The sequence below is a fragment of the Metopolophium dirhodum genome, chromosome 2 (genome assembly GCF_019925205.1).
Source record: "Metopolophium dirhodum isolate CAU chromosome 2, ASM1992520v1, whole genome shotgun sequence".
NCBI lineage: Eukaryota > Metazoa > Arthropoda > Insecta > Hemiptera > Aphididae > Metopolophium > Metopolophium dirhodum.
Window position 1 is genome coordinate 30,676,393 of NC_083561.1, and position 13,659 is coordinate 30,690,051.

A 13,659-nucleotide genomic window follows, 5' to 3' on the forward strand; every position below is an offset into this window, starting at 1 on the left:
TTATTAGGATAAGTTTTATACATAATCCAGTTTGTTTCGAATTATTGTAAAAAACCAACATACGAACACAGATAATGTTATTGTCATCAAGTTGCATAATAGGTCGATTCACTCCAATTGGTAATTTTTAAACTAACGGAGCTAAACGTGTTCTGTTGAGCGTAAATTTGCTATGATATGCACTCGTAAGACGGAGACAATAAATATCCGTTTGGCGTCCTCTTCTAATAATGCTTAGAATAATATTAGAATAGAAGTTAGTTGTTCTACTGTGCTACAGACAACGATTCATTAATCATTAACACTGTGTAAACCTATAATAAATCATTTTTTTGTTATTATTCATTGACATAATATCTTGAATATTAATTGTATAATATCTATAAACGTTTAAACTCATGACCACACGTGAGTCCAGAATAAGCTGTCACCGTATTATAAATAGTACGTACAACCGTCAACCAATATATTATAATCAATATTCTATTAATATGCCCCTACTAAAATCGAAGAAAAGAAGAAAATTAATTTTATACTTACCTTTATTATTTTATTGAAAGAGAATTTTTATTAAAACTGCAATTTTTTAATAATAGTATCTAAATAATATTTTATATTGCATTTTGTCGGGTGCGAACATTTAATACACTAAATAGATAACCTAAGTTAGGACTTACAAAATTCAACGATTAGACTTTTGTTATATTAAACATATCCGGGTAGCAAAACACATAACGACCACACAAAAAATGGCAAAGATCAAATGGGAGGATTATCATACAATACTGCATATTGGTAAAAAGGGGACAAACATAATTTCGATGTCTAAATGTAATAATGTATACTCTATTACTCTGATGAGTAATTAATGTATACATATTTATACAAGGCTGGGCATTAACGAGTTAAAAGTTTAAATTCAATTAAAAAGTTAAGTTAATTAACTGATAAATAAATCGAACGTCTTAAAAATCGATCAAATTCATTAGAAATATAAACGTCGTTCACGTTCACGTTCTATTTGCAAAAAAACGAGTGACGTTCACGTATCGTTCACTATAAATGAACGTGAACGCGTGAGCATGGGTTCATGAACGATGTTCTTTCCAAACACTGTATATTAGTAGATGATGGTCATAAATATAGGGAATATGAAGTACTTAAAAACTTAGGCTGTATTCAATATCGGTGTACTAACAAAAATTGTCAATCAAGTATTTATGTTGACAATGATGTGACGAAAGTGCTTAGCGTGCTTAATGAACACAAACATAATCGGGTCGAATTTACAATCGCCCATCTAAAATAAATCTACACTAACCTACCTACCTACAGCACCTACCTATAAGCATTATAAACATTTTTAAGTTAAAACTACTTACTACTTAATTGAAGTTAAGCTGTTATAGTGTTACCTAATATCTATTTATTTGAATTCAGTAGTATTATGTGTATGTCGTAATGCATAAATAATCATCAATCAAGCGTATTAATTATTTAATTATTAATTAATGATTTATGAATAAGTGTTTAAACAGATATAGTTGATAATTTTGAATCAAAAACCATTTTTAACATAAGAAAATAATACGTAAACCTGGTAAAAAACATTTAACAATAGGTATATTACATCATCATTTATCATTTAAAATAAATATAGCTTCATAATCAGTGTTTATAAAATCAACTACAGGTAGCTAACATATTTTTACTAAGAAATGGCACAAATACGTCTTATCAACAGTGTAGGCCTGGTACTTAAAGGGCCCAAGATGCATTTTTTACAGAAAGGCCCCCAAAAATGTTATTTAAAAATGATAAAAAAAAAAGTGCTAATATACAGGTAGTGCAAAATATTATATTTTTTTGAAGGTACCTTACTTAAAATACTCATTAGTTGTACTACATGGTTACTTATTTATAATTCTAAAAAAGGTGGATATAAGTGGATGTCGCTCTGCTGTACAGTAGGTTACAAGTGGGTCACTGTAATGGATAGTGTTACATTTGAATTCAATGATATAATATCATTGTATAAGAAAAACGATTCCGAGCGAAAACGGTCAGTCAGCTTATGATATTACCAAGTATATTTGATGATATTATTGTGAATAAAGTAATTTATATATAACCTATTTACGTGGAGCCTTGTTTTAAATTTTCAATCCTTAGCCATAAAAGTTAAACATTTTATACATTTTTAACTACAAAATAATTAATAAATTATAAATTTGATAAATGTTGTCAACATTTGAACATTAAATGCTTAAAAAAAAAAATAGTGCGTATGTATTTTTAATATTTTTCAACTGCTATTAGAACGATATATCAGGAGCCTTATATTAAATTTTCACGCTTTTTTACCCAACAAAAAAATTATTATTGATCTTTATAGAAAAAAAAACTAAAAAAATTTAAAACTGACAATGTCCGTAACAGCTCAAAAAGAGTCAAAATATTTTCAAAATTTTATGGTGTATAGAAAATGCTAATATAAACATTCAGTGAAATTTTCAAGTATCTACAGTCATTCGTTTTTCAAGTACAATAAAATAAGAAAATTGTTACATGAGAAATCAAGTGAATATCAAATGTTGTAAAAATATAAATTTCAGACGCTCATAAAAATTTAATTTAAGTTTCTTGTAGATGAGTAATCTTATATTACATTTTAAAATCTTAGATTTAAAAAGAAAAATTTTTATGAATGCTCAACTCAAAATAATTTGCTAATTTTCGTGATTTTTCCGTATTTTGTCAAAATTTGAACTTTAAATGCTTATAAATAAAAACTGTGACTAAGGATTTTTAATTTTTTTCATCTGCCTTTGAAACAATAACCTAGGAGCCTTCTATTAAATTTTCAAGCTTTTTTACAGAACAGATAAAATTTTATTGATATTTATAGAAAAAAAACTAAAAAAATTGAAAACTGACAATGTCCGTAAACAGCTCAAAAAGAGTCAAAATATTTTCAAATTGTATGGTGTATAGAAAATGCTAATATAAACATTCAGTCAAAATTTCATGTCACGGTCATTTGTTTTAGAGTTACACCAAAAACCAAAATCGATTTTCTCGAAAACAGATTTGGCGTAAAAATTCCCGTTTTTCCTTAATTTTTCTTTTGTTTTTCACGTCGCTTTTGATAACTACTTGGAAATTTTTACTTTTGACCCCCAAAAGTACCAACTAGATTCACTTTTCTATCAGAAAAGTTACTGTTGAAGAAAATCCAAGCACTTTTACTGTCTTAAAATGTGATGACAGACACAAAAATAAAAAAATTTAAAAATTTAAAAAAAACACACATCATTGTAAAATCAATACACACCTAAATACCTAACCTTATATTATTATTTATTATACAACTTAATATTTTTTAACGTGATTCAAGTTGTGTAATTGATTTTATTTATATCAGTAACTTTTGATAAAATGATTATACTATATAATAGTGTTATAATTTTTAATGATATATTATATAATAATATTCAATATCCAATATTCATAGTCGTCGACAAAAATATTGCCGGGGGCCCCGGACGTCACTGCTTATCAATATAAGTTGTTAATGCGCAACGTATACCAATCTTATCTTTTAAAGATTTAATTTAATTGGTATAGGTAGTAGGTACCTATAGGCGGTAGGTACTCCTTATAATTAATAGCTTATAATTTATATAGGTAGGTACGCATCAAATAAAAAAAATATAAAGTTGTTCATTAGTCGGCGATTAGCCATAATAAACTCATGTTGGTTTTTGTTCTCATCTGACTCCGGTTCGATGTACAATAAAACTATGTATTTTAGTGTTTAATTTTAATAAATGTATATCAGTACTTTTTAAATATACATAATATAGGCATATGTTTTACGTTCACCAAACTTGTTAAATGGGGACGAGGTGGCCGAGCGGTCTAACGCGTCGACTGCGGCGCTGGCAGTCGCGGGTTCGACTCCCGGCCACTGGGCGGCATTTTTCTTCGGGCAAGTCACGGTGTCCGGAGAACAAGTGCCGCCATCCCCCCACCACGGGGCACGGCAGAAACCTACGGGTGCCCCATTAGAAATTCTGCCAAACACAACACACACGTGTACCAACCTACCCAATATAAAACCTACCAAACCTACCCAATATAAAACCTACAGTACCCTCCCCACACCCAATGGCCTATGTTGCCGCGGGTTACTCAATAAAAAAAAAAAAAAAAAAAAAAAAAAAACTTGTTAAATATTTAATTAAATGTTATTGATCAAAGTATCTAGTAAAATATTTAATAGCAACAAAACATTGGTTATAATTGATTTTTAATATTTTAATCTTTAAATAATAATTAAAATAAAATAGTGTTCAATTTTAATACATAATATAGAATATTCGTAATAATATTATACTGAGCTAGATATATAATTATAATGATTGTTTTATCTGTAACAATAATTATTACTGCAACAGTGGTTTCTCTAGCAGACACGGCAAATATCTTAGCTGTGTTCCCTCATCAAGGATTCAGTCATCATTTAGTCTACTTGCCATATGTCCAAGAACTCGCCAACCGAGGACACAACATAACTTTTATCAGTAACTTTCCGATAGAACATGCAAACATAAATAATTTATCAATTAGAGGATCAATTCCACTAACCAATAACAAAGAAAATATCAGCAATGTCGAAAGAGTTTCAATGAACGAAATAGAAAGTTCTATGTTTAATATTTGGAGTTTATATGAACGCGGAAAAATGTATGAAGCCATATTTACGGTAGACCGTGTGAAGACATTATTAAACAGTCCTTGCAAATTTGATTTACTCATTACAGAACATTTTAATAACGAATTGTTTTTGGGTTTTGCATCAAAGTTCAACATACCTTTTATACTTCTGAGTAGTTGCAACTTGTTGCCCTGGAATAAGCATGTGATCGGACAGCCATATTCGTTAGCCAATATACCTACAACATTGACCAGCCTGGGCCCAACAATGAACTTTAATGACAGAGTTATAAATATAATTTCTCACACAATACAACTGTTTGGTTTTAAACTATTGTGTCGGATTAGAGACGAAGCAATCATTAAACGAAATCTTGACGTTGAAATTTCATTGGACCAATTAATTTTGAACGCCAGTTTGATTATGGTTAACACTCATTTCACAATGTTTAAATCCAAACCATTAGTACCAGCTGTTGTGGAAATCGGTGGGATACACATAATGCCAATAAAACCTTTGCCTATAGTGAGTATCTCATTTTTGTTATTATAATAATAGTTTTATGATTTAAATAACAGAATATCTATAATTAGTCATGTAATTTTTAATTACAAATTAGGTATCTACTTACGAAATAAAAATCGTAATTTATACACCCAAGTCGGTTGAGTAATACAGTTACTGTGTTATTATAATCACTCAAAAATTATTGTAATAAAAAAAAAAATATGTATTTTCCCTTCTCTAATTAATAGATTAATAAAATATGTACTTAATTTTCTTCTGAAATACTAAAACGATATGGGATAATGAGTTTTTATTCTGGTAGTGTGTTCAATATACATTCGATATAAGAAATGATTAATTGCAACTCAAAAATTGTAATATAACAATATTGTTAGTTATACTTTCATTCACCCAAAAATCATTGTGTGCAAACATTCTAGGTGTATTCCCAATTAAAGCCTTTAGTGACTATGGGATTACAAAAATTAAATTTTTTGCATTACATTTATAAAATTATACTTAATATTATTTTCTTCTTTAAAAGCTTCTTTTGCGATTATAAATAAAAATCCCAGTCGCGGTCTGCACGTCGCTAGTCGCACACGTTTAATTACGCTCCGCTTAATTTTCATGATCCCGTCAAATTCTCGCGTCCGAAATTGTCGTACTTAATACGAAAAAAATCACAATTGTCTTCCCTATTTATTTATATAAACTAAAAAAACTGGAAGTGCGCCACACCATGCGTTTTGGCGGGTCCGGGTAAAACGCATCCGGTCGACCGGAACAACAACTTGCATAGTTTCTAATCATAGGTGCTATATTAGAGCGTTTTGTCGGGACCGGTCGATTCCTGCCGCTGACCGACCGCATCATGTTGCGGTCGGGCGGGAAACGAATCGACAGGACAAGTCATCAAAACACATTATTTTAAATCGTGTATGCCACACTGTGCGTTTTGGCCGCTGCGTTTTTTGAATATTTTACCTAGACATATTTTTTAAATATTTATATTTTGAAAAATGGTTTTTGATACCGATAAATTTATATCATGTGTACAAAATAACCCTTCCATATGGAAAATTGGATCCAAAGATTATATGGATAAGCTTATAAGACAAAAAAGTTGGAACACGATTGGTGAGTACATGTTTGAAGATTGGAGTGAGCTTGAAGAACATGCAAAAGAAAGTAAAGGTAAGTATTCTAAGTTATATTTTATATTTATTATACTGTTTACAATTATTATATTATTATATTATTATATTATTATATCATGTAGATAAAATTACATTATTGAATACATTTTTAAATTTAAAAATAATTTTATTCTAGAACTTATATTTTTATTTAAAAATCAAATCATGTCGTATTGAAAATCTACTGCTCCTGGGCCCATAAAGTAGTTGACAAAGTAATCTCTCACTTCAATTCCATGCGAACGAGTCCCTGTTCCACGAGCTTCAATCTCTTCTAAGTTGTGCGTTTCAGAATCTTCATAATTTATACCATCTCTTTTACGAACGAAGTTGTGCAGTATGCAACATGCTTTTATAATGTCGTCCGTAAAATCTGGCTCCACCTGGATAGCCGTATGTAAAACACGCCATTTATTCGCGAGGACTCCAAATGCACATTCGACTGTGCGCCTTGCTCTGGATAATCGGTAGTTGAAAACTCTTCGGGAATCAGTAAGGTTACGTCCAGGGTACGGTCTAAGTAAATTTGAATGTAAAGCAAACGCTTCATCTCCAATAAACACATACGGTTGTGGATTGGTACTTGTATTTGGTAAAGTAACTGGTTCTGGTATGTTCAATTTACCTTCATATAATTGTTTACCAAATGCACACTCCTTGAGAACATTGGAGTCCCCTTCACGACCATATGAACCCACATCGATTACAACGAAATTCAAATTTGCATCAACTATTGCCATCAAAACGATAGAGAAATACTTCTTATAATTAAAGTAGAACGAACCGGAGTTGTTAGGATTTCTACACCTTATATGTTTGCCGTCTATTGCTCCTAGACAATTTGGAAAATTTGTTTTAGTATAAAATATATTTGATATTTCCACCCAATCTTCTTTAGTCGGTTTAGGCATCTCTTTTGAATTTAAAGTTGACCATATCACTTTACAAGTGTCTTTTACGATCACTCCAATCGTACTTCTTCCCACACAAAAATCAAATTTTAATGCAGCGAAGCACGTACCTGTTGATAAATATCTAATAAACAAAAAATACATAATTAATAAATACATTTTGATGAATAATTTTTTTTTAGTTTTTACATCCTGAGCGTAGCAATGAACGTATTGATTTTACAATGTGTATGTTTTTTTAATTTTATTTTTTGTGTCTTTACACGATAAGATGTCGAAATAATGATTCGATATTTTCAACTTCAGTATCTTTTCCGATGGGGTAGTGAATCTTGTTGGTGCATACAGTCGAAATTAAAAATTCCCAGTAGTTTTTAAAAGCACGGGGAGAAAAAAAATTAGAAAAAACGGTTTTCAAAAGAATTAATTTTGGTTTTTGGTTTTACTCTAAAAAAAAAGAACTGTAGATACATGGCATTTTCATTGAGTGTTTTTATTAGCATTTTCTATACACCATAACATTTTTAAAAATATTTTGACTTATTTTGAGCTATTAACGGTCATTTATAGTTTTTTATTCTATAAATATCAATAAAATTTTATTTGTTGGGTCAAAAAGCGTGCAAATGTAATACAAGACTCCAGATATATTTTTACAATAGCAATTGAAAAATATTAAAAATATTAAAAATACATAGGCACAATTTTTTTAATAAGCATTTAGACTTAGAATTTTGACAAAATTTATCAAATTTAAAATTTAATAATTATTTTGTAGTTAAAAATTTATAAAATGTTCAACATTTTTTCGAAGGGTTAAAAATTTTAAACAAGGTTCACGGAAATATCCAGTTTTATACTGATTTGATTAATTATTTATATTTTATAATATTATAAATTAATATTATTATAGTGACCGATCCGAAAGCTAAATGGAGACATATTAGAGACCACTATTCAAAATTTATGAATCAGGGTAAAAGTGGTGATAGTGCTAAAAGAAAAAATTATGTATACACAGAATCACTGACGTTCTTGCAGCACATAATTAAAAAAAGAAGGTAATTATATTAATAAAGATATTTATTACAAACATATTTATAATGCAATCTAAACTCGACAATTTTAGATTTTTAAAAATACGTTGAAACCCAAAAATAATTTTTGAATTTGAGTCCAAAATAATCACAGTTTTTGTTAAAAATTACCAAAAAATGTATTCCCCAAGACCAGACCACTGCACTGTGATACATTTTGTACGTCATACTATTTTTTTTATAAATATTTCCGGTTACGCCCCTGCAGAGTAGTTAGTTTTATTTGATATGAAATTAATATCAGAAATTATAAAATTTTCTTAATTTTCTAATTTTTAAAAATTTTCATAACATAAAATATTCATGAAAATGCACATCACTAGTAATGACAACTAGATGAATTATTATTTATTTGCTCATAGGACGACAGGTAATTTCAATGAAAGTGTACAAGAAGAAGGAGAAAATACCGGTGGAAAAGATTCATCCTACGAGTTGGTTTTAGATAATGAAATTATACCACCTCAATTCGACAGATATTTAACTCCACAAAGTAAAAAACAAAATAATTCCAAGGTACAAAAGATGACACCATTTCAAAAAGAGTTACTAAGCAATTTAGCTACTTCTGAAGATGATGTATCCTGATAAGGCATTTTTATATTCCTTATTACCCGATTATAAAAGACTAAACTATAATCAAAAAACCGATTTTCGTCTTATGACTCTACAATATTTTAGGAACGTATCATTAGGATCTAATCAACTACGCCAAACCGTCACACGGGGTACACTTGTACCAGTGTCTGTGTGCCATTATGGGACGGGGTGGCTTGTACTACCTCTGGCTTTCACTTGAGGTAGACTTGCCCGCGCCCGTGTGTGTTACTGGGGTTGTTTTGGGGACCCTACCGGAGTGTAGAACGAGTGAGTGTCGTCCAACTCCGGCATCCCCTCGAACGCCACCAGCCAATCTGCCTCGGTTATGTCCACCGTGGCCTCTGATTGGTCTGGCGACTCCTGGCTGGTGGGCTGTCCCGGCTCCCCGGTGTTCGTGCTTGGTTTTACCACTACCTTTTTGCCTAAAATACGTTTCTCCCGCTCTACCCTCTCTTCCTGTGTTTTTTCGATGTGTACCGGCGCCGCTTTAGACAGCGCCCAATCTCCGGGTCTCTTGCACTCTCTGCCGAGGACAAGGACCGCGAGTGGGTAGCATGTCTGTTCGTTGCACCTGTTCCGTATCGAAAATAGGATTTAGGGTAGTTTCGTGTCCCAAGATTTATGTTTGCCCGTTACTAGTTGTGCGCGTAATCCTTTTTTTAAATCTTGATTACGGCGTTCGACTGGGTTGGCCCTCGGGTGGTAGACTGGGGTCGTCCAACCCTGTGCCCCCCAGCGTTCTAGCGCGTTCATCATTTCGTTTGACACAAACTGTGGGCCGTTATCACTGAGACACACGCGGGGGTAACCGAAACGCGAAAAGAACTCGCGTTCTAACGTTTCGATTATTGTTTTAGAGGTTGCTGTTCCTAAGGGGTAAGCCTCGGTCCACCTACTAAAACAGTCGGTTGCTACCAGTATGTACGATTTTCCCTTACCAGAACGTGGGTATAGGCCCATGAGATCGACACTGATAACTTCCCATGGTTCACGGGGGGTTCTTGGTTGCATTGGGTCGTTTGGACGTGAGTTTAGTGGTTTCGTGCACGCACATACGTGGCACGCACCGACATATAACCTGACGTCGTTTTTTTGACCTTTCCAATAGTACCGTTGTCGAACCGCCCGGTACGTCTCTTTCCAACCCGGGTGGTTGGATAAGACGTGATCGTGACACCTCCAAATTACATGTTGTGCTTTGGTTTTTGGTATCACGACGGGTGTGTGGGAGCCTACGTTTACGCGTAAGAGACCTTCGGAAAAAACGTATGCGTTTGTTCCCGATTTTGTGCTCCTAGTGTTCCGCGCTGGCCCGTCCCACCTGTGACCGACGACTACTTCGCGGATTGTGGCGTCTTCGGACTGCCACTTTCCGAGAGTCGTCGCGGTGAGTGGTGTGTCGTCACTAACGTGGTTATCGAACATGGAAAATATTCGGTCAGATTCGAGGTCAACACTGGTTGTCGGCGCTGTGGGCGCCCCTACCAATTTTTCCTCAAGTCGATCTTCGTCTACGGGTGTGCCCGGTGCCGGGTCACGAGATAACAAATTTTGTGCTTCGTTTTGTATTCCCGGGACGTGTACCGTACTAAAATCTAAATTAGCTAGTTGTAGTGACCAACGTGTTAATTTTGAATTTTTGTCTTTAGCCCTGTGTAACCATGTTAGTGCCGAGTTGTCGGTTAGGAGTTCGAAACGTCGGGTTTCTAAGTATGGACGGAATTTGTCTGTCGCCCAGATTATCGCTAGGCACTCGCGTTCGACCGCGGCGTACCTTGTTTGCGTTTCGCTAAACTTTTTGCTTGCGTAGGACACTATGCGTCTTTCCTCCGGTCTGTCACCCCGTTGGAAAAGTACCGCACCGGCTCCTATTTCGCTTGCATCTGTTTGCAGACAAAACGGTTTGCTATAATCGGGTGGCGACAATTTTGGTGATGTGACTAGCGCGTTTTTTATTGTTTCGAACGCGCGTTGTTCTACCTCTGTCCATTTCCACCGTACTCCCTGTTTTAATAAGTTAGTGAGAGGTGCTATGGTATCCGCGTAATTATCTACGAACTGGTTGTACCAGTTGCACACGCCCAAAAATTTACGTACGTCCCTAACCTTTTTGGGAACCGGAAAATTGTCAATGCATACCAATTTTTCCGGTTGTTTTTGTATGCCCTCCGAGTCTACAGGTACGGTTTCCTATCTGCGGCTGGCCGCAACGACTGGCCGCAACGACTAGTCGCAACTACTGAACGCTGCGTGCCGACTGGTTTCCTATATGCGACTTTACTTTGCGGCTGGTGTATAATAGTTCATTTTATCCCAATATTTAGTAGTGTGCAGACGTGTTTAGTTTATAACTTTTTATTTTAATAACTATTGTTGTACCTTACGAATTGTACGAACTGTGATGGAGGACATTATTATTAATAATAATACAATAATTAGTCTTCTATTAGAGGAGGAAGAAGAAGAAGATGAAATTTATAATAATCGATTAGGAATTAATAAAAGAAAATCAATCGACAGTTTTTTTACAACTCGAGAAGAAGAAGGTTTTTTTGAAATTTTAATAAATGGACATTTACATAACAGTAAACCGAAATTCCGTGAATTTTTCCGTATAAATTATGACCAGTTTATGTTCATTCTATCATTGGTAAAGGATGATATAACATTACCTCCATCTAGACGAGTTAAAAAACCAATTCAACCTGACGAAAAATTAGCAGTTACTTTAAGGTAAATATATTTAAGTAAGCTACTATATAGTTTTAATTAATTTTAACCGATTATATTGCACTTGAAAATTAAAATATTAAAATATCTCATTTTGTCCAAATTTTAATTTAAAATATCTATTAAAAAAGCAGTGTTTTATAGTTTTTATATATTTCGGTTATACAGTTTGCACTACTTATGACCTAGAAACAAAATTTTATTAATATTAGATGTTCAATCCTTAGTTATAAAAATAGAACATTGTATTAACTTCAAACTCAAAAAAAATTGCAATCTGATTTTGACCAATTTGGTTAAAATTTTAACTTCAGACGCTGAATTTTCACCAACAACTTTTTATGAACAATGTTTTACATTTACATTTATTAAATACCTGCAGAACATATAATTTTTACAAGTAATTTTTAAATATTGTATTCCATTAATTATCATAATTAATTAAAGCAAGTAGTTAAATTACATTTATTAAAATATTTAAATTATGAAGTACTTTAATAATAATAATAATCGGTAGTTATCGTAATCATATCAAATTCGTACACTAAAATACTTCACAACCGTGATTAGAATTTATTTACCTATATTTCAAAATAACAAACAATATTTAAAGTATTACTTACCTTCATGAAACAATTAAAATATTTTGTTTAATCCATAGGTATCTTGCAACAGGGGAATCGTTTAGGTCACTGTCGTTTGCATTTAGGATTTCACATAGTTATATCAGTCTAATTGTCAAAAAAACACTGTCAGCTTTAAAAAAACATTTAACACCTATATTTCTTCCTGATATATCAACCGTAGATTTTAATGTCAAAGCTTCAGAATTTTGGACAAAATGGAATTTTCCAAACTGTATTTTGGCAATTGACGGAAAACACATTAGAATAAGAAGTCCTAACAACACTGGATCACTTTTTTTTAATTATAAAGATTATTTTTCAATTGTACTGCTCGCTATGGTTGACGCCAACTACAAATTTATTGCTGTAGACATTGGTTCGTTTGGTAGAGAAGGTGACAGCGGAATATTTTTAAAGTCGAACATGGGTAAAAAAATATTAGATGGGTCATTTGGTTTTCCAGAAGCAAAAAAATTACCAGGGTCATCAACAATCTTACCTCATGTTATTGTGGGGGATGAAGCCTTTAGGCTTCACACTCATATAATGAAACCATATACAAGACAAGCCTCAAAAGATGATAAGACAAAGTCTATATTTAATTATAGATTAAGTCGTGCCAGACGAGTGACGGAAAATGCGTTTGGTTTATTGAGCCAGGTTTTTCGCGTCTTTTATCAGCCTATAAACATTGAACCATCGACATGTGATGACCTAATCACAGTAGCTTGCTGTTTGCATAACATGCTAAGAGATGCATATTTAGAAGAAAATGGACGAGCATTTAGAGAATTTGATTCAAGAGAACCGGTACCAATTAACAATATAATTCCAATTGCAAGAGGAGGTGGTTTTGCAAACGCTGAAGGATTTGACGTCAGAGAAGCATATAAGGACTTTTTTAATAACGAAGGCGCTGTTTCATGGCAGAATAACCTATAAGTTATTTATATTAAGATATTATTATTTAACTTTTACATTTAAATATCAAATAATAAAACGAAAAAACTTTATACGTATTAAAATTAAAAACAATATTCCTTATGACATTATTTAATATTATGTATACTTTTATTTCATTAAAATATTAAAAACAACCTGTTAATTAATAATTATTATAATATACATACATATATTTAGATATAGTTATAGTTGATTATTGTACCTATATGGATCAAATCCTTGAGAAGTAGCCGATGATGAACTGAGGCTTGGCGATGGTGTGCTCGAAAGTGACATAATATTGTTAAAATCTGAAGACCTAGAGGG

At 32.5% G+C, this 13,659-nt stretch overlaps 3 protein-coding genes across 3 annotated transcripts; 2 read left to right on the top strand and 1 right to left on the bottom strand.

Moving 5' to 3' along the window:
* Positions 1 to 398: 398 nt before the first annotated feature.
* On the top strand, positions 399 to 5,393 carry LOC132938873 (UDP-glucosyltransferase 2-like). The gene is made up of 3 exons (XM_061005866.1): positions 399 to 408; positions 4,461 to 5,245; positions 5,340 to 5,393. The coding sequence occupies exons 1-3, from the start codon at positions 399 to 401 to the stop codon at positions 5,391 to 5,393; spliced, it is 849 nt and encodes a 282-aa protein (XP_060861849.1).
* Positions 5,394 to 6,584: 1,191 nt separating this feature from the next.
* LOC132938874 (uncharacterized) lies at positions 6,585 to 7,437 on the bottom strand. Its single transcript, XM_061005867.1, has one exon. The coding sequence runs from the start codon at positions 7,335 to 7,337 to the stop codon at positions 6,585 to 6,587; it is 753 nt and encodes a 250-aa protein (XP_060861850.1). The 5' UTR covers positions 7,338 to 7,437.
* Positions 7,438 to 11,392: 3,955 nt separating this feature from the next.
* Positions 11,393 to 13,332, top strand: LOC132938875 (uncharacterized). The gene is made up of 2 exons (XM_061005868.1): positions 11,393 to 11,767; positions 12,426 to 13,332. Exons 1-2 carry the CDS (start codon positions 11,436 to 11,438, stop codon positions 13,330 to 13,332), a joined length of 1,239 nt encoding a protein of 412 aa, XP_060861851.1. The 5' UTR covers positions 11,393 to 11,435.
* The last annotated feature ends 327 nt before the right edge of the window (positions 13,333 to 13,659 follow it).